General features: G+C 52.2%; 1 protein-coding gene across 6 annotated transcripts in view; it reads right to left on the reverse strand.

The window, feature by feature from the left end:
* Stk32b (serine/threonine kinase 32B) overlaps positions 1 to 19,054 on the reverse strand; it is a 277,224-nt gene that overhangs the window by 85,675 nt on the left and 172,495 nt on the right. For all 6 annotated transcript variants that reach the window (XM_005318974.5, XM_078021019.1, XM_078021021.1 and 3 more), the window contains one exon: positions 11,437 to 11,610. In XM_005318974.5, the coding sequence (XP_005319031.1) occupies positions 11,437 to 11,610 (174 nt within the window). The remainder of the gene's footprint in view (positions 1 to 11,436; positions 11,611 to 19,054) is intronic.

Raw genomic sequence — 19,054 nt, forward strand, 5'->3', positions numbered from 1 at the left:
GGTGGGTGGGTGGGTGGGTGGGGGAGTGAGTAGATAGGTGGATGGGTGGGTGGGGGAGTGGATAGGTGGGTGGGTGGGCAGTGAACAGGGGGTGGGTGGGTGGGGAGTGAATGGATGGGTGGGTGAGTGGACACGTGGATGGGGGAGCAGTTAGGTGGGTGGGTGAGTGGACAAGGGGGAGGATGGACAGGTGGGTGGATAGCTGGGTGAGCACCTCAGCTTTCCCAAGACTGCTTAGGATGCCAGGTCTAACAAAAGGGAGGTAATGCCAAATTCCAAACTAGGAGTCACCAGCCCATAAACATGGGAAACACACGGTGGCTTCCCCTGCCCTTTCCTCATCTCAGTCCCCGTCAATGCTGCTAGAAAGCGTTACCAAGTAAGGCCGACGCTTAGTGACACTTTGCTGAAGATCCCCTGCACACCAAGGGAGCAGCAGCAGAACCCTCGATGGTCAGCGAACCTGCCAACATCTTTCTTTGTCAGTTTCTCCCTTTGGAGAATGTTCCCTCATCTGCCACCAGCAGAATGCTGTTCAGACTTCAAAGCCACCTCCTTCCTGAGCCCAGGCAAAGGTGAAGGGTAGCAACTCCCTTTGTTGGAAGTCTCAGAGCACCTGTCTCTGCGTCTCTCTGGGTTCTTCCAGCCCTATTTTATCTTTGCTTCCAAAATGGAGAGGAGGGGAGGCTGCCCCGATTGTAATAATAAAACATAGATACATGTGTGCAACTGCGGGTATGCATGTGCATGTTTGTGTGTGTGTGTGCGTGTGTCCTGGCACCTGGTGGTGAAAGCCAAAATGTGGTAACTGCTATGAGAGTCTCCCACAAGGATTGCATTTTCTCGAGTGTGGGGCTTCCCTCTCTCCTTCCTTCTTCAGTATTTTTCTTTTTCTGTGTCTGTCTCTGCTCTCAGAGCCCGAGCTTTGAGGCTTCTCCATTACTGCCTATGGAACGGCCCAATGAATGAGAGAGACTCGACCGGGAAAGGGTGATTCAGTGCTGTGGGGAGGGCACGGGCAGGGCGCGGGCAGAGCTTCCGAGGCCTTGGTGTTCTTGCTACGTGCTGACGTCCCCCCAAAACGCTGGCCCGACTCCTGATGCTGCGCTCTTCGTCTCGCGTGTGAACATGTTCTGTAAAACAGCCTCTAATTTATTGGGTCCTCTTCGAGATTTGTTTTTGGTTTTCATATCCTGCTCCCAGATTTCATCCACTTTCTTTCACATTCAGTTGAGACCCAGGTCCTTATTTCCAAAATTTATTATCTGGCATAAACACTTTCCGCCCAATTGCGGGTGCAATTTGTCCCTAGAAGATGGAACAATCCCTTTAAGGAATAAATTGGATTCTCTCGTATCTCACTTTTCTATCATCACGAAGCCATAAATTACCAAAATGCTCGCCTTCAACAGAAGGGAGCCCAAAGCTCTTGTCTCGAAATAACCAAGTGACTCCTGAAATTGAATTGGAATTTCATCTAAGTGACATTCTGGCATGTCTTCAATTTTTTTTCCATGTGAATATTTGTCTCTAGCTGATGACCTCAGAACCACAGGGGGGTTAAGGATCACGAAGCCGCTCTTACACCTGATGGGAGTTGGCAATCTAGTTTTAGTTCAACGGGAGTAGAAGGGGTTTGGGAAGTTCTTCAGGATATGGAAATATGCCCTATCAATTTTATCCTAGGCATGTTAATTTCTATTACTGACGTTGCTGGGGGCTTAGTCTGGGTAGGCAGAACCGTGCCATGTGTTCTCTGTAGATTATTCCATCATCTTCACACAGGTCCATTTTAAACCAACTGGCTAAGGAGTGGCACTGGGATTCCTGCTAGGTGGTCCCATCTAAAGTTAATTATGCTTTGATTTTCTTCATTAAAGGGATGATGTGCTCATTAAAGAAAACTTCAAAACAGAAAAAAAAAGGGGGGGGGGAAGGACACGGAATCTCCTTCTGTCCCAGTGCACTGGGAGCTGCTTCCCGGCCCTTTTTATATAACAACCAACGTTTCTTTCCATGGAACGTTACAAACAATGCTCCTTCTCTCAAGACTATAAAAATAACCCTTTTGGCTGCAGCAGGGTCCTCCTAGGAAGCATCCCATGTGGGCGTGAGAACCTCCTGCTGTCTTAATAGGACGTAGGCAGTCTACTCCGCCATTCCTTTTCTTAGGTTATTTCTAAACCATTGGTTATCACAGCCATGCCATAATAAACATCCTCGTGCCTAAAGCTTTCCTGCAGCCTGGACTAGAGTCTTAAGACACGTTCCAGTAAGTCAAGTTCACGGGCCAAAGTGTGCTGATATTTAAAAAGCACTTGACCCTTCCAGCTAGACATCTTTCCCACGGGGCTGGGACAGTCTATGCTGCCTTGGGGAACGCACGCTCAGGCCTCCCAGAGAGCTCCCTGGAGTGTCTCCCATTAGGAAGCAGGCTCGTTTCCCCAGAGGCAAAGTCTCATCTAGCTGTCATCGTCATCGGGGGCTCACTGTGTCCTTGCAGAGGATCTGAGTTTGGAAGAAAGGATCCTGTCTGTGTATCTGTCAGGGTTTCCATCTTGTTCTTTAGACACTGAGTGGCCAGCTGTGGCCCTGAGACTTGGTGGACTTCAGCCTCCCTCATGGCAGAGAGAACTCACTACCTGGGCCAACATTCTCAATAGCTTGGGCTTCAACCATTCAGTCTTGAATCAGTACTACATTAAACACCTCTTGTGTTCCGGGACCTGTATTGGGAGCCAGGAAATTGAGACAACCCTGAAAGCATGGGTGCTGCAGGAGAGGGGCCCTGCTGCCTCTGGAGCAGACGGGCATCTTCACGGGGCAGTGCTCTTGCAGCTGGAGCATGATGGTGTGGGCGAACTGTGCCCCTGAGAGGCTATGTCCAAGTCCTCACCCTGAATCTGCAAAGTGATGTTACTTGGAAATAGGATCTTTGAAAACACAACTCAAATACCTTGAGATGAGATCATCCTGGATTTAGGGTGACCCTACGCCCGGCGACCGGTGCCTTCACATGGGAAAGGCAGGTCTGAAAGAGGGAGACACGGGGGACGGGTGGAGAGGGGAGGATGCTGCCATCAGTCACCCCATGCCAGGAGCCACCAGCAGAGGTACCAGGGGGCAAGAGCCTTCAAAGAGAATGCGGCCCTGCTGGCGCCTTGGTTTTGGACTTCTGTCCTCCAGAATTCTGAGAGAACAGATTTCTGCTGTTTTAAGCCATCGAGATATTGGTGACTTGGTGCAACAGCCACAGGTCACGAACATAAAACAGCACCAGGCTCCTCACACCCCTCCCTTCCTCACCTCCCTGCCAGCCTCTACCCGAGAGGTCAAGGTCTAGGCCAGGGTCGGGCACATCTCCTCAGGGCTGGCCTGTGTGTGGAAGCAGAGTGCACAGACACGGCTCTCCCACCAGCAAGCCACCTCCTCCCCGACTCGTCCTCTCCCATACTGCAGCCCTGTCCTGGGGGTGACCGGCCCTGGTGAGCTCGTGTGCCTGCTAGCCCCTGCCGTGGCCGACCATTCTCAGTGTCTGCCCCTCTGGGGGGAGCCTCCTGGCACTTCTGGGTGTGATGCATGGACGTCCCTCTAATGCAGCGATGCCCCACTGACAACGTCTGGAGACATTTTTGGTGTCACTGTTCCCGAGTTGCCAAGTCCAAACTCACTAGGAGGAACGGGTTCTGCTTCACTCTGCTCTGACTGTAGGAACGTCTTTGCAGAGGTTTGGGCCCTCACCCAGCTAGAAGGTGGTGCTTGGGTTTTCTGCAGAGTTGTGTTCTTCAAGGAAGCTCTGCTCTGGGGTGGCATGGCTGTGGGTTGGGGCAGGATTCTGGGTTGACGCCCCCCTACTGCAGCAATGCCCCACCAGGGCTGGGCTGCTGCAGAGCACATCTGACAATGTCTGGAGACGTTTTTGGTGTCACAACTTGGGGGCTGGGGGAGTGCCTCAGTGGTGAGTGGGTGGAGGCCACAGATGCGGCTGAGCCCGTCACAGTGCACAGGACGGCTCCCCCGTGACAAAGTATGCCAACAGTGTTGAGGTTCGGAGTCTGCCCCGAGGCCTCAGTCCCACGGTGAGTCCTGACAGATGAGACGAAGCTGACCAGGTGGCGGGGGACCATGACAGGACTTCTTACAGAGGATCGTCACGTAAAGGAAGGAGACCGGGGGAAACAGCAGGGCCTGGAGGAGGAGCAGGAGCTGGGGTGAGTGGGCCACTGGGGTCTGTGCGGGGAACCGAGGAGGGAGCTGAGGCAAGTGGAGAGGTTGGGTGTCTGCCCAGGGGGCTCATGTAGCCGTTGTTGCAGAGGCTCACCTTTACCAAGCTCTTACTAGGTTCTAGGTTAACATGCGACAAACCTTATTTCAGTTTGTTCTCTCAGCATCCCAGGGAGGCAGAGTGTTAGGTTCCTTTGGTGAGTGTATCTCATTACCACAGATTTAGGGGCTTAAAGCAAGAATGTTACCTTCAGTTCTGGAGGTTGGAAGTCCAACGTGCAACGTCAAGCTGTCAGAAGACTGTGTTCCTCCTGGGGCTCTTGGGAAATCCTGTTCCCTTCCTTTGTCCAGGTCCTAGAGGCAGGCACCTGTGTTTCTGGCTCAGGGCCCCTTCCCCACCATGGAGCCAGCCATGGTAGGTAGAGGGTGAGTCCCTCTCTGTTTAGTCTCTGTGGCTCCTCTTCTGCCTCCCTCTCCCACATTTAAAGACCTTTGGTTTGGGTGTGGTCCAAGTGTGCCCCCAAGCATTCAAGTATTGGAAGTTAGGTGCCAGTGTGGCAATGTTAAATGTGGGCCCTTTAAGAGGCGGAGCCTAGTGGGAGAGTTTTAGGTCATTGGGGTTGGCCTTGGAAGGGATTAACATGGTTCTCAGGGGAGTCCTGCCTCCTGGCTTCTCATGCTCTGTCTCTCTCAGACATGTTTCCACCCTGCTATTTGGACTCTCAACCTCCAGAAGTGTGAGCACAGGAACCTCTTTTCTTTGTTAAGTACCCGGCCCCAGGCAATGGGAAGTGAACTAATACAGTTAGGTCTACCTGGCTAATCCAAGTAATGTCTCTATCTCAGGGACAACCGTGGATGAGTGTCTCAACCCATCTGACCTTGATTCCCTTTCCCACTAGTGAAAAGTTGATCAAAAACATTGAACCAAATCAAGTTCCATGAGTTTTGAATCAGTGCTATGTTAGAAACAGTGAACAAATGGTTGCTGTGCCCAGCTTCCTGTTTATGTGACCCTAGATTTGAAAAAAGACCAGGAGAAGAGAAAGTGGCGGGGGACCCGAGCCTTGTGTGAGGTGGGAGGAAGTTTCCTCCAATTGGTTCTTTTCCCGTGGACAGGTGCAGTTCAAGGCGCCTGCCTGTCCACCAAGACCTGGTGACCCGGGCTTCCTTCTCTTTATTTGACTGAATATTGGTTGAAAGCATTTCTTCATGTGAAAAAGTCATGACTATAAAACAGTGCTAAGCAAAACCAGAGAAGTGTCTAACACCAAGTTTGAGACGTCTAGAGAATTCTTGCTATAATAGATGTTGGGTCCCCACTAACTTTTGAGGAGCTAGCTCCCCAGCTCTCAGAAATATCTAGCAGAGAAGTTCCCAACAGCAGGGCAGGACATGGACCCTGCCTCCTGCATGGAGCTTGTGGTTCTGAGTGGCTCTGAGGAGACCCTGCCCTTCCTGCTCTTCTCCTGACTATGGGCCAGGCCCTGTGTCAGGTGTGGAAGATGAAAAAGGAGTTAGAAAAGGAGGCATAACCTGCCAGCTGTTCTCGGGAGACACCCAGTCTCACTACTACATGGGGACACTGTGGTACTGAGCTCATTATAATGAGAATTAAATGAGATGACTTTGTGTGCGTGTGTATTTATCTATAAATAAGTTGTATGTGCTACATATGTGCAATCGCATGTATGTGCCACATGCACATAGAAATACCCCCCCCCACACACACACACACCCTTAGACACACAAGCATGTGATTTCCAGTGATCTCATCACACCAGCACAGAATACATTTGACTCACTGTCGTCCTGGTTACTAATTGGATTTTGGACAACCTGTTCCTCTGGAAGCCTGGTGTAACTAATCCTGCCCTGGATAAAGAATCTTCCTGGAAGCACATTCTAGTTCTTCTGATCTTCCGGAAAAATCACTCTGTGACAAATTGGACCACATCACCCTCACGCTTCAAACCCCCACGCTTCAACCAATCGATACAAACAGGGCCCCTTGTGGTCCGTCTCCAGCACCCTCTCCCACGCAGGGTCCACCTGCCCAGGGCCTTCTGCATTCCTGACCTCTGGGCTAATTCTTGATTGTCCCCCCAATGGCAGGCCAAGCTGGCAGAGTCTCTTCCTGCCCACTCTGTGCTCCTGCTCCCCACTGTGGGCTGGGCTCCCTGAGTACCTGCAGCTGCTGAGTGGGGACCTGCCATGTCTCATCCTTGGTGGCAGTCTTCTGGCCCCTGAGATGGGTGCCCCTTCTCCTGGGAAGCTGCTCAGGTGCAGGGGCAGCATCTCAGCATTATTGACTGCCCCCAGGGGCTTACTCTGCTCGGACCAGATAGATGCTGAAAAAACCAGGAGACACTTCAGACGCCTCAGAGAGCGGATCCGATTATCTGAAGACAATGTCTTATTTTGAACCACGGTAGTATTTTCCTGCTTGAGCACTACCACACTCACCAGGCTCCACCCTAAAATACCTGGTATTTTTCAAAGACCCACATCACAGGTCAGATGGAACTCCTGGGTTCAAAGTCAGGTCCTCCAAAGAAGAGAAGGGTGAGCTTTCTAAAAGAAGCCAAGACAACTCCGTTCCTTGTGAACATTTTCTCATGGAATTTGCCTAATAGCCCAGTGAAGTCCATGCCAAGAGGCCATTTTACAGATTATGAAACTGAGGTCCAAAGAGCTAAGTGGATGGAGTTAAGAAACTCACCCACGTCCACCAAGATGGAAGTCAGAAACCCATGGCCACTGTTACGGTTTAGATCTGAGTGGGTCCCCAAAAGCTCATGTGTGAGACAATGCAAGAAAGTTCAGAGGTGAGAGGATGGGGTAATGTGAGCCTGAACCCAGCCAGTCAGACTGACCCCCAGTGGTGAGGGAAGGTGGGTGGGGTGTGGCTGCAGGAGGTCGTGTCCCTTTGAGGTCTATAAATGGTGAGCTGAGCTCCGTCTCTCCGCTGCTTTCTGGTCACATCCTGCGCTGCTTCTCTCCACCACACACTTCCACCATGATTTTCTGCCTTGAGCCCTGAGGGATGGAGCCAGCCTTCTATGGGCGGAGACCTCTAAAACTGTGAGCCTCAGAATAAACTATTCCTCCTTCAAAATCGTTCCTGTCAGGTGTTTTGGTCGCAGCACTGCAAAAGCTGACTGAAGCAGCCGTCCAGCCCACACGTGCACTTATGGAGTGGTTCTCCCCCTCCCAAGTGGGCCCACTGTCAGTCAAGCCACATTTGTCTGTGGATACAAAGTATGGGCCTTGAGAGCATCAGGCACATATGCAGTGGGGGGTTTATCAGTTCAGCTGCTGAATTAATGCAAAACACCCCACAGCATTGCCATTCATCCCTATGCAGAGCATGAACAGACTCACATCATTTTGAATCTGTACACATTGGAAAAGGGATTTATGAACCGTATGGGAGGGGAGAGATGACTAATCTCTGCCAAGTCTCCAATTTTAGACTGGGTAAGGTAATTCAGCTGCACAGTCAGGGTTCTCCAGAGAAGCAGGACCAACAAGACATACCTAGATGTGTGGGGGCTGATGACTCAGTCCTCTGTCTGACGCTGGAGGCCCAGGACAGCCAGCGTGTGACTGCAAGACCAAAGCCTGCGAGTTGGGAGGCTGGGCACACAGATGCAGCCTGAGCCTCAGCCAAGATCCCGCAGCCACATCCTGAGGACAGGAGGGGTGGCATCTAGGCTCCCAGTGGGAGGTGAATTCCCCTGGCTCCTCCATGCTCTTCCAGGCCCTGGGGGTGGGTGCTGGGGGGGGGCTTGGCCACAGTGGGGAGGGCCCCTTGCTCTCCTCAGCTCACCTGTTGAGATGCTGATCTCCTCTGGAAACCCGCTCCCAGACATCCCCAAATAATGTTTCGTGGGCACCCCTTAGCCCAGTCAAGTTGACACTCATGTCACACATTTACTTAAGGACTCAAAGGATTCTTTAGATTACTGAACAGCCCCTTCTCTGGGGTGTGTCTGAAATCAAAGGACAGGTGACCCCCAGGGGAGAAGTGTCTTTGAGAGTGAGTTTAAAACATTGCGGAAAGGAAATGGCTCCAGCCAGCTGTGCTCCAATGTGACTGTCCCCTGTCTGCTGGTCCGTCCTGGCCTCTGCTCTGGGAAGCTGGCATCTGCCTCTAAAACGTCTGTATGGTTCTGCATCTCAGGGAACTTGGGGACATGGGTCATTTAGTGCAGAGGGCAGGGGTGGCTGTGGTAGTTCACAAAGGACCGTTACCAGATGGGTGAAGAGCTCTCTCCTCTTGGGCCTTCAGTGAACCCAGCCACAGGAGCACACAGTGCCCTGGCACCCTTCTGACCAAATGGCACCGTGCTCACAGACCGACCCCAGAACCACCACGCCTCGTGCCGAAGCTGGTGACAGTTGGGTGAGGCAGCCTCACGGTGACCCTCTGCATGTTCCAGAACAAGCTCTCTGCTGCCCACAGCTGTGCGCCTGTTCCTTCTCCTCCTCCTCCTCTCCTCCTTTATATTGTAGTTTTCATTGTTATTTGTATCAAAATTGCACAGGCAAATAGTCAAAGACAAATAGTTCTGCAAGTTTTGCTAGAATACAGCTACCATCCCTACCATTTTCCCTCATTTACCCTTCCCCGTCCATCCACCAGGCTGTAATTGGGGCATTTAACTCCTTCCCTCTGCATGATGGATTTGTATGGTCCTTTCACTTTTTAATTTCAGGCTCTCTCGGTTGTCAGAGAGGGCTTGACAGCCTTTCTTCTCTCCAGTCCTTGAGACACACACTCATCCTTCCCAGTCCCCTATTTTCTCAAAGGAATAGTATTGTATTTTTAGTTAGATCAATTTTCAGGTAATTATAATTAGGTATTATGTACACAGATGACCCATTTAGTGAGCTGAATGATACGCAGAGGCAGTACAAAATCCACTGTAGAAGATTTTCATTCCCTAAGAATGGTAATTGTTTTACTTTGAATCATTGACTTTTTAAAATTAACTTTTCCCTAATTTCAACTTCAGGTTCTTTACCAGCTAAACCTCTCCTCTGGAGGCAGCCCTCAATTCTCTCCGTCCTCCCTGAAGAAGGCCCTCCTGGGGCCTTTGACCTACTCAATCACAGCTGGCCTAGGGCTGCCCCGAGGGACAGTGGACACCCTTCCACACCCTCCCCGGGACTGCGTCCTCGCCCCTCTTCTTTGCTGGGCTCCAGCTTTCTGGATCATTTTTCTTCTTCTTGATCGGTCCCTTCACTTTTGAGTCCCTCTCATTTTCTGGAACTCGAGAGAAGGAGTTTGGAAAGCACGGGTCTTGGAGACCTGGAAGTCTGGAAGTGCACAGCTTGGCCCTTGATTGGCACGTCCTCACCGCCTCCTGGACTCCAGGAAATGCAACCCGTCCCATCCGTCAGCCTGGAAGCTCAGCCTCTCCTCTCCGGTACTTGTCAGATCTGAGCAGTATCCTGCTGGGCTCTAGCCACAGCCCTGGGCCCTTGGGGTTCTTTGAACCTGGAGGCGCATGTATTTCAGGTCTTGGGGGTTTTCTTTCATGATTTCCTTAACGATTTCTTCCTCTATGTTTTCCCTCTTTCTCATGCTGAAATTTCTGGGCTGGGCCTCTAATTTTCTCGTACTTCATGGGAGTACCCTAAAAAGACTTTGTTTTCCAACACAGCTTCTGTTTTCACACATATAATTTGCAAGAGCTCCAATGCTCTTGTATTTTTTTAAAAAAATGCCTTTTCCTGTTTTATTCTTGCAAAACACTCTCCTATCCCTCTGAAAATACTGTTCCTAGTTATTTGGACGCTTCAGAGCCTCCAGGTATTCCTAGTTCTCCGGTTTGTTTGGGTCTTGATGTTCATGTCAGAGGATTCCCCGGATGTCTGATAATCACAGACCTCTCGTCCCTGGCTGGGAGCTGATAATGAGCAGGGACTTCCACCACTCCAAGGTGCCCCGGGCCACCGGTGACGTCACAGTTGCTCTCCTCTTGGCTGAGTCACATTGCCACGGAAACCCTTTGAGCTTCCTGCTGCGGATGAGGCCCATAGCCTTCGCTGTCAGACCCCGGCAGGAAGGAGGAGGCCCATCTCGGCATCTGGCATGGACATGTTTAGGCAGTCTTGCTGATTTTAGAGGACCCCAACCTGACCCTCCGTCACTCTCTTTAGGGGACTGGCCCTCAGCCTCCTGCCAGGGCCGCGAGGGGCAGCCACCTAGTGATGCTGTGGGGAGGGGCCGGGTGCTCGAGACCAGGGGTTCCACCAGTTCCCTGGGCCATGGCCTGTTTCTTCCCCCGCTTCCCTCCATAGCATCTGCTGCCGATCCTGGAAACTCCAGGGGATTCTGAGGTGTTACCAGTCTTGGCTCCCCCTGAGGACAAGTTAACATCCAGTTTCTGGTGTCCTGAGTCAGTGCCCTCATGTGTGCCATAGTTTCTATTCGGTGTCCCCATCCTTATGAATTTAAACATCATTTATTTCTGTCATTGCACTGGGACTCTGGGAGGGAGAAAGTGTCGGGGTGTGTGTGTTTCATCTGTCTTCTTCACCCGGAAGTTCAAGTCCTTGTCCCCTGAGTCTTCCCAAATCACTCAAGTTAGGAGCAGACGGGCCCAGGGCCAGAGCCCAGCTGCACACCTGGAGCCCTGCCCGCCTAGGAAACCGCTGCTTCCCAGTCTCTCCTGGAGTTCTGCATCTGCAGACAACCTGGCTTGGCTCACCTCGACAGTGTGGTGCTGCCAGGGAGAGGCGAGGTCCCCAAGGAGGCAGCAGACGCCAGCTTTCCAAGGTGAAGGGACCCTCCCCAAGCCCAGCACTGACTTCAAAGCATGGAGAGGAAGAGGGCAGAACGCCTCCTGCTCCCAACTCAGGAGAATAATGCCACAGTGACCTGCCAGCCTGGGAAGGAGGGACAGCACCTCCCGCTCTCCCCAAGACGCAGAGAAGCTGAGGCCAACCAACCACGCACCCCCGTGCCCTTCCAGCAGTGGGCACGGGGCAGTTGTGCAGGCGGCAGGCAGGGTTCACCTGGACCGGGCAGTAGGGTGGGCGGCCGTCTGTAGAGAATGCAGCTCTGCTCAAGCCGCGGTGCTTTCTCTCCTCCCCAGCCGCAGCCACTTCTAACTCAAGTGGGGGTAGAGCCCACCCTCGGTTCCTGCAGACCGCGACCCCTCCCGAGATCCAGCCCAGACTCCCGCCAGCAGCGGTCACCTGTGGATGATGTGGTGCCTCTGCAGGTACTCCAGGGCCAGGGCCAGCTCACAGATGTAGAGCTTCACAGTCCCCTCGGTGAAGTGCACGCTCTGCTGCAGGTGGTAGCGCAGGTCCCCCCCCAGCAGCAGGTCCACCACCATGAACATGTCCTCCTCGTCCTGGAAGGAGTACCTAGGGGCACAGAGGGACAGAGAGAGTCAGGGCGGAGGCACCACCAACGTCCCCAAGACCAGTGCCCCCGTCTTACGGAAGAGTAAACAGGCCCAAGGAGAGGCGCTGCCGGGAAGCGGCAAAGGCTCTCGGTCCCCAGGCGCTGCCTCACTGCTGGGCCTCGCTTCTTGCATGGCCAAGGTGACGGCCAGCATTGGTGCCCAGGTGCTGGGGGACAGTCTGTGCTTCCACCAGCCCTGGATCCAACACAGTCTCCTGTCTTTCTGCCGCTTTCGTTGGACGCTTTAGGTCCATGTGGCTGCAGCTTGGATCTGAATGCTCCCCAAGGCCCTGATTTGAAGGCCTGGTCACCAGCTATGGCATATGGGGGGGACTTGGAGGAGGTGGGGCCTAGGGGAAGGAAGCCAGGTCCCTGGCAGTACGCCCTTGAGGTGGACGTTGGGACCCTCCCTTCCTCCCTCTGCTTTCTGGCCACATGCTCCCACCATAATGTTCTGCGATGTCACAGGCCCAAAGCAACAGGCCAAGTGACCACGACTGAACCCTCTGAAACTGTGACCTGCCGCAGTCTGGCTGGGCACAAAATCATGAGCCACTCAAACAGGAACAAACTGTATTTTGAAACTCCCGCCGATGCCCCGTATGCTCCCGGGAAATATGCCGACCCACACACGCGGCGTTCTCGTGGACACACAAACAAAGCCCCGACTCCAGACAATCACTGGGTCAGGACCTTTCCATTGTCCTGTTAGAATATCCTTCCAAAGTACCTTGGGCTTGTGTACATTTTTTGGATACATATGTCTTTCTGCAGCACTAAGTTCTGATGAATCCACTTTAGAAAGTTTAGAATAAAAAGTGTTATTTTAAGTTTATCTTTGGGGGATATATACCCCTTTCCAGTGACCCAAATAACCTTTCCTCTTTTGAAGTTGATTGTCTCAGGCACTTTGTGACAGTAGGGGAAACGTATTGTCAGGATGTCTTTTCTGTTCTTTGAAGACGCTTCCCTCTCCCCCGAAGCCCCACACTCCCCGTGTGTGCAGCTGCGTCCTACACAGAGCTTGGTTTTGGAACCCTTGAATGCTGTGATGCTCTGGGACATCCCAGGCCAGGAAGAAAAGGAACTGGCAGGGTTTACTTTATGGCCTTAGACACTGACTAGTCAAACCCAGCCCCAGAAGCCCCACACTGCAACTGGGAGCCAGCGGGAGAGGAGACCCGCAGGCCTGACGCACCTGACTGCTGTTCAAACTGTTCAGGATCCAGGCAAGAAGGGAGAAGTTCACTGTGCCCCCAATCGTGAATCTTCCAGCTGTGCACCTTGTCGCAGGCATGGGGCTGTGTGCTGGGGATGCTTCCCTGCAGGAAGGCACGGTCCCTGGGAGAGGGGGCCTGGCTGACCCTCACTGATGGAGCAGGGACGGGTGCCATGGAGATGAGGAGAGGGGGAGTCAGCTCTCCTGCAGGTGGGAGTGGGTTGGAGGGAACAGGAGGTCAGGAAGACATGGCAGGACTGACCAGAGGGACAGCCTGAGCCAAGGCCAAGAGGCTGGTCCAGGGACCATTATTCACACACTGAGCCACAGCCATGAGCCACTTGGAGTCACCACATGGTCACAGCCAGGCCAGGTAAAGTGGGGCACAGGCCTCACTATTCATAGAGGAGAGATGGGAGGAGTCGTGGAGGACGCATGGTTAGTCTCCTCCTGGGCTGTTGGGGTCGAGGACAGGCCAACGCAGGCCGAAGCTGCCCTCCCCGGGCTGCTCCAGGCTCAGAGATGCGCATTCCTTCCCATGCAATGGCACCATGAGCCTTGGGAGGGGTGTGTCCCGGGTGTCCCCAAAATTTGCCTGTCTCTGGGTCTGAAGATACCATTTCTAGAAGCTTCAGTGAGAAAAGGTTGCTTTGTACAGAAAACTTTAGTTTTAAATTCTATTTTATGTGATTTTAAGGTTTACGACATCAAGAAGTTTAAAACATACAGAAAAGTGATTCTATGGGTCCTGTGTCTTGGATCTATTTCCCTGCACAGGGCCAACGTCACTCATTCGTTCAACAATGGTTTCCTGAGGGCCCGAGGGGGAGGGAGTGACCGAGGGAGTGACTGGGGGGCAGGTCCTTCTCTCTCTGAGCTTAGATGCTTGAGGGGGAAACAGGGGAGCAGTCTCTCAGGGAGTAAGCTCAGAGAGTGACAAGGACCATGAGGAAATGAGGTGACCAGGTGGGCTACCTTAGGAAGGGGGTCTGGGAGGCTCTGAGGATTGGAGCAGGGCTGGACACATGGACAGGAGCAGCAGCAGGGCGGGGTGGGACACTGAGCTGAGGAACAGTGAGTCCAAGGCTCTGAGACAGGACAAAGCCCAGGGAGGGACCGGAGTGAGAAGCCAGCATGGCCACAGAGAGCCAGAGACACAGCCCAGGCCTTGGGACCTCCGGGGCCCAGCCCTCTGGCTTGAATGTCCCGACCAAAGCTCCTGTTGGAAACCCACCCCACTGGGGAGCTTGGACAGGTGACCGTCAGGAGGGGACTCGTGCCATGGGTTAGAGTGTCAGAGGACTGCGGGGTTGTGGGAGTGGCCTGGTGGTGGAGGCTCCTGGGACAAGGGGCCAGCTCTCCATGTGCTGCCTCCTGCTGTCATGAGCCAGCAGGAAGACCCCGCCAGGTGCCAAGCCGATGCCAGCCACATGCTCTGGGCTTACAGAACGGGGAGCTAAATAAACTGAATTTGGGTGGTGAGTTTCCCAGTCTGTGGTTTTCAGTTATAGCAACAGAAAATAGACTGACATGGAGGGAAGGACTGGATCCCATTCCAGGAAGATGGAAAGTCATAAAGATGACTAGATCTCCTAAAAACTGCCCTGTTTATATTAGTCCAGCCCTTATTATGCCTTATATTTCCTTTTCTTTCTTATTTCACTAGCCTGGGGCCTCCAGTGAAATGTTGGGTATAAGACAGGACTGTGGGCACTCTCATCCACACTGAACTTGAATGAAGCATTTCATCATTAACTAAATGCTTTGCTATATGGATTAACATCATTCATCTACATAGGAAAGTTCTTTCTATAAGGCTGAGAATTTTTATCTTGAGCAGATGAAGATTTTTTAAGTGATAAGCTGTCTTTGTGTTTCTTGATAAACACGTGTGGGCACGTGCACACCTTTCACTGAATCAAGATGCCATTATTTCATTTAGGACTTTCGCATCTCTTGCTCCAATTCACCCAGCCCTGATTTTTGACTTGAGCTATTTGACATTGTGCTTCTGTCACCTGGATCTTGCCTTTGTTTGTTTTCTTTTGCGATAATAAATACCCGAGGCTGTGTAATTCCTAAAGAATAGAGGTTTATTTAGCTCATAACTGAAGGCTGGGAAATAGTCTGCACGGTGCCGGTATCTGTGCAGAAGTTGGTTGGGCTTCATGCTGCACCCCAGCCTGGAGCTGGGCCTCCCAGGGCGGGGAGGGCAAGCTGCCAGCTCAGGTCTCTCTTCCTGGTCTCATAAAGCCACTAATGCCATCAAGCGCCACCCCATGACCTCACCCAAGCTAATCACATCCTCAAAGCCCCGCTGCCAAATACCAGCACCACATGACTTTGGAGTCTAAGTTTCTAAGACACGAATTTCAGGGTCACAGTTAGATCACAGCAGAACTGGAAGAGTCGTTGGATGCATCTGCTAAGCATGGAAGGGTTTAGGATTCAAATACAACACGCCTCCCAGATGCTCAATTTGTATTCAATAACTGACGGGCTATGAAACATTGCTTTAATAACTGCGTGCTCTGGACTTGTGATTCGCAGCAGAACTGTCAGAGGGCCTCTCATTCAAAATTCCATCAGATGGCTTTGGAGGAACAACAAGAATTTTCACAAGGAAACTTGCAGACTGGAATGAATTCTAACGAGGAAGACCAAATGTAAAAAGAACAATCATTTAAGGAATAATTCAAGTTGTGGCTTTTCTTGCTATAGATCCATATTTTGCCCTGGCCACAGACCCGATGTTCCCGAGGAGACTCGGTATGATTCCTGGAGAACAGAGAATGACCTCTCACTGACCGCTCTGTGGCTTCCAGCGGTTCTGCTCTCTGCCATTGTCCTTTATGCTGCTGCTTGAGCTACAATCATAATCATGTCCTCGTAACAGCGCAGCACGTTGTCGTGGACATCTGGAGTCGGCAGATGAGAGCAGTACAGCTGACCGCGGAGAAGTGTGGGTAGGAGGCTTTCCTTGCTGGGCCGCGAGGGCACGCCCTGGCCTGGCTGTTGCAATGTGCCAGCGTCCAGAATGCAATGTCTACCCTTTTATTTTTTATAAAATCATCAATTAACTATCTTGATCCAAACAGGATTCAAGTGACTTCATGAAACTCATAACATGATAAAATTAAAAATGTGAGCCAATGATTAGGTTAAATAATAAAGTAAACCCAAGAAAATCAGGCAAAAGATCCCCCAACTTACGCCCAAAGATCCTGTCTGCTTGCCTGAAATGTGTCTTCAACCTTCCCAGAATCCAGAGCAAAGGGAGAAATATGACTAGCTTCATGATTCAAGGAAGATGCGAAAAAATTATTTAGGAAAAACACGATTTTTAAAGATTGACACAATTATAGATATTCATGGGCACACTGATTTCCAACACATATCTACAGTAGGCAGAGGTCAGATCAGGGTATTCAGCACACCTTCCACCTCGAACAGTCATCATTTCTTCTTGTTGGGAATATTAAAATTTTCTTCTACTTATTTTCAAATATACAGTGAGAAGCACGTTTTTCCTACCACTGAAACCAAAGGGAAAATTTCCCCACTGAATTCTTATAAAGATAGTGTTCCATGATGTGATTAGGTGGGAAAGATTGTCTTCGCAACCCTAAAGTCTCAACACAACTTTTTAACAGGGTGACATCAGGGCAAGTCTCAAGTTACATCCAAATACCGAGAGCGACATGTGAGAACCAAGTGTGGTCAGTTGGAAAAATCATACTAAGTATCTGTTGCCAAAGGGGATGTGGGTCTTAGGTACAGCAAGACCCGCTCGCTGCAAAACACAACCAAAGCCATCCACCGGTTCTTGATCGTGGGACTGGAACACAGAGGCCATCCGACAGGGACACGCAGGCTCCTCTGACCTATTTATTGTGTTTACGTTGGAGTCTAAGAAACTGGGTTGAGAAATCCAGGCTGGCGGTGATCCCTGTCACTTCCCACTCTAGACGGCCAGGAGCCGCTCTGGGTCAGTGCGTCCATGGAGAAGGAGTGGCTTGCAGAGCAGGAGGCTGGAGCTGACTGAAGGTGCTCACGTCCCGAGTGGGGAGTGGGCAGGAAGCAGATGCAGGTCATCTCCTGGACTGGGTGTGGGGGATGGGCCGTGTGGCGAGGGGAGGCCCAGGGAGGGCAGAAAAGGGCATGAAGTGCTGCTGGAGAAGGGTGTCAGAGCAGGGGGGGGGCTGGGGACAGCTGGGTGACACCAGCGAGTCCCTTGGCTTCTCTGAATCTCACTGGTCACAAACGGAGCTGATGGTACTTCCACCCAAGGGCAGAAAGCTTACCAAGATCTCCAGCATCAGGAGCCCAGAGCCTGGAGCCTCACTAGATGGCACCCCAAAGCCCTCAGGTCTGTGCCCGTGCACAGGAGCATGGACCTGTGGCCATTCTCACGATTTCCTGTCCCATTCTTTTATCCTAAGATGCCCATCATAAAGGAAGGCAAGTTTCAAGTTTCCTGTGGAACTCAGCCCAAGAGAGAGGACTGGCTCCTGATGCTACGCAGACAGAGGTGGCCGCTCTGCTCTGCCTTGTTCCTGACCTGCGCACCGAGGGGGGTAGGAGCTGCTCACAGTCCATTGTCCTGGTGAGAGCACATTCGCTCCCCTTTTGTCCCACATTTTCCCCGATCTCTTCGAGGGTCCTTTTCTTCCTGATCCAGGTTTGATAAGCCCCTTACCACCTGCAGATCCTTTAGAAGCCCAGGGGGTATAAATTAAAATCAGTGCAATCTCTACACCCCAGAGCAGCGCTCTGCACTCACACCAGTCAGCCCCGAGGCCCGCAGAGCTCCTGGGTGGCAGGAGGGGGTCCGGCCTTGCAGCTGGCCTCTGCCTCATCATGCTCCTGCTCCTGCTCCAAACTGTCCTGAAGGGCTGGACTGCATGAGCGGCCCTGAGCTGTCACCTGGACCTGCGGGAGGCAGACGGCAGCTTACCCGCTGCCTGGACTTCCTGGGAGGGAGCAGGAGATGAGAACCAGCCTGCTGGGAAGAACAGTGAGAGCCTTCTCGTTCAAGGGCTGCAGGACTTTGGTGGCACAAGTCAAGTTCAAAAGAAGATGAAGACGAGCTTATTGTGAAGGCTATTGAAGACTCACATGTATCAAGCATGATCCAGGTTTGATAAGCCCCTTTCCACTTGCACGGTGTGAGCTGGTGGGAGTCTGGCACCCGGGTTGGACTTCTGCAGCGCACACGGCTATTTTTAGCCCCCGTCCTGCTCAGTGTTGAATCTCTGGGAATCGCTGGAGGTGAGCCTGGTGAAGGGGCCTTCCCCTTCATCTGCACCCAGGAGCTTGGATAGGAATCAGGTGGTCTGTGGAGACGTTTGGCTCTTTGCTTCTGTGGGTGCCACAAGGTCAGGATCCAGGAGATGAGCGTGGCAGACCCGTGGCCTGTCCTGCCGGCTTGGGTTTTCCCACTGGCCATCTGTCTTTATCAACTTCCTCACTGTGACCAAGAGACCTGACAAGAACAACTTACAGGAGGGAAAGTTTCCTTTGGCTCACACTTTCAGAGATTTCAGTCCACGGTCCACCGACTCCGCAGCTCTGGGCCCAAGCTGAGGTAGGACACCATGGCGGATGGGTGTGGCAGAGGAAAGCAGCTCAGGTCATGGCGACCAGCAAGTAGAGAGAGCACCACTCACCAGGGCCAGAATATATACTCCAAAGGCACACCCCAGTGACCTACCTCCTCCAACCACACCCTACCTGCCTACAGTCACCTCCAAGCACACCCAGATAATCCATGTCAGTGGATTAATCCACCGTTAGTTTGCACCTCTCGTCATCTAATCATTCCACCTCTGAAAATTCCTGCATCGTCTCACACGTGACCTCTTGGGGGACACTCATATCAAAACCACAACACCAACCCCTGGGGCCAACTCTGGGCACTCAGTGACTTTTGCCTCAGGGAGAAAGAGTGGAGAGAGATTTGTTTCCCATGGTCGAGTGACATTCCACTGCTAGAAGCCTAAGGTCCAGGATTCTGTGTGGAGCCTTTCTGTTGGCACCTCCTCTGCTATGAACAAACTCGAGCTGTGGAGGGCACCTCCGTTTGCGGCAGGCCTGGGCAAGGTGGGATGGGGAGCCTGTCCTCACCAAGTAAGAGGCGGGCTGGCCTGAGATGCCCCCTGAGGCACCAGTTCTCCCCTGGGTTC

Source organism: Ictidomys tridecemlineatus, chromosome 9 (genome assembly GCF_052094955.1).
Source record: "Ictidomys tridecemlineatus isolate mIctTri1 chromosome 9, mIctTri1.hap1, whole genome shotgun sequence".
Lineage (NCBI taxonomy): Eukaryota > Metazoa > Chordata > Mammalia > Rodentia > Sciuridae > Ictidomys > Ictidomys tridecemlineatus.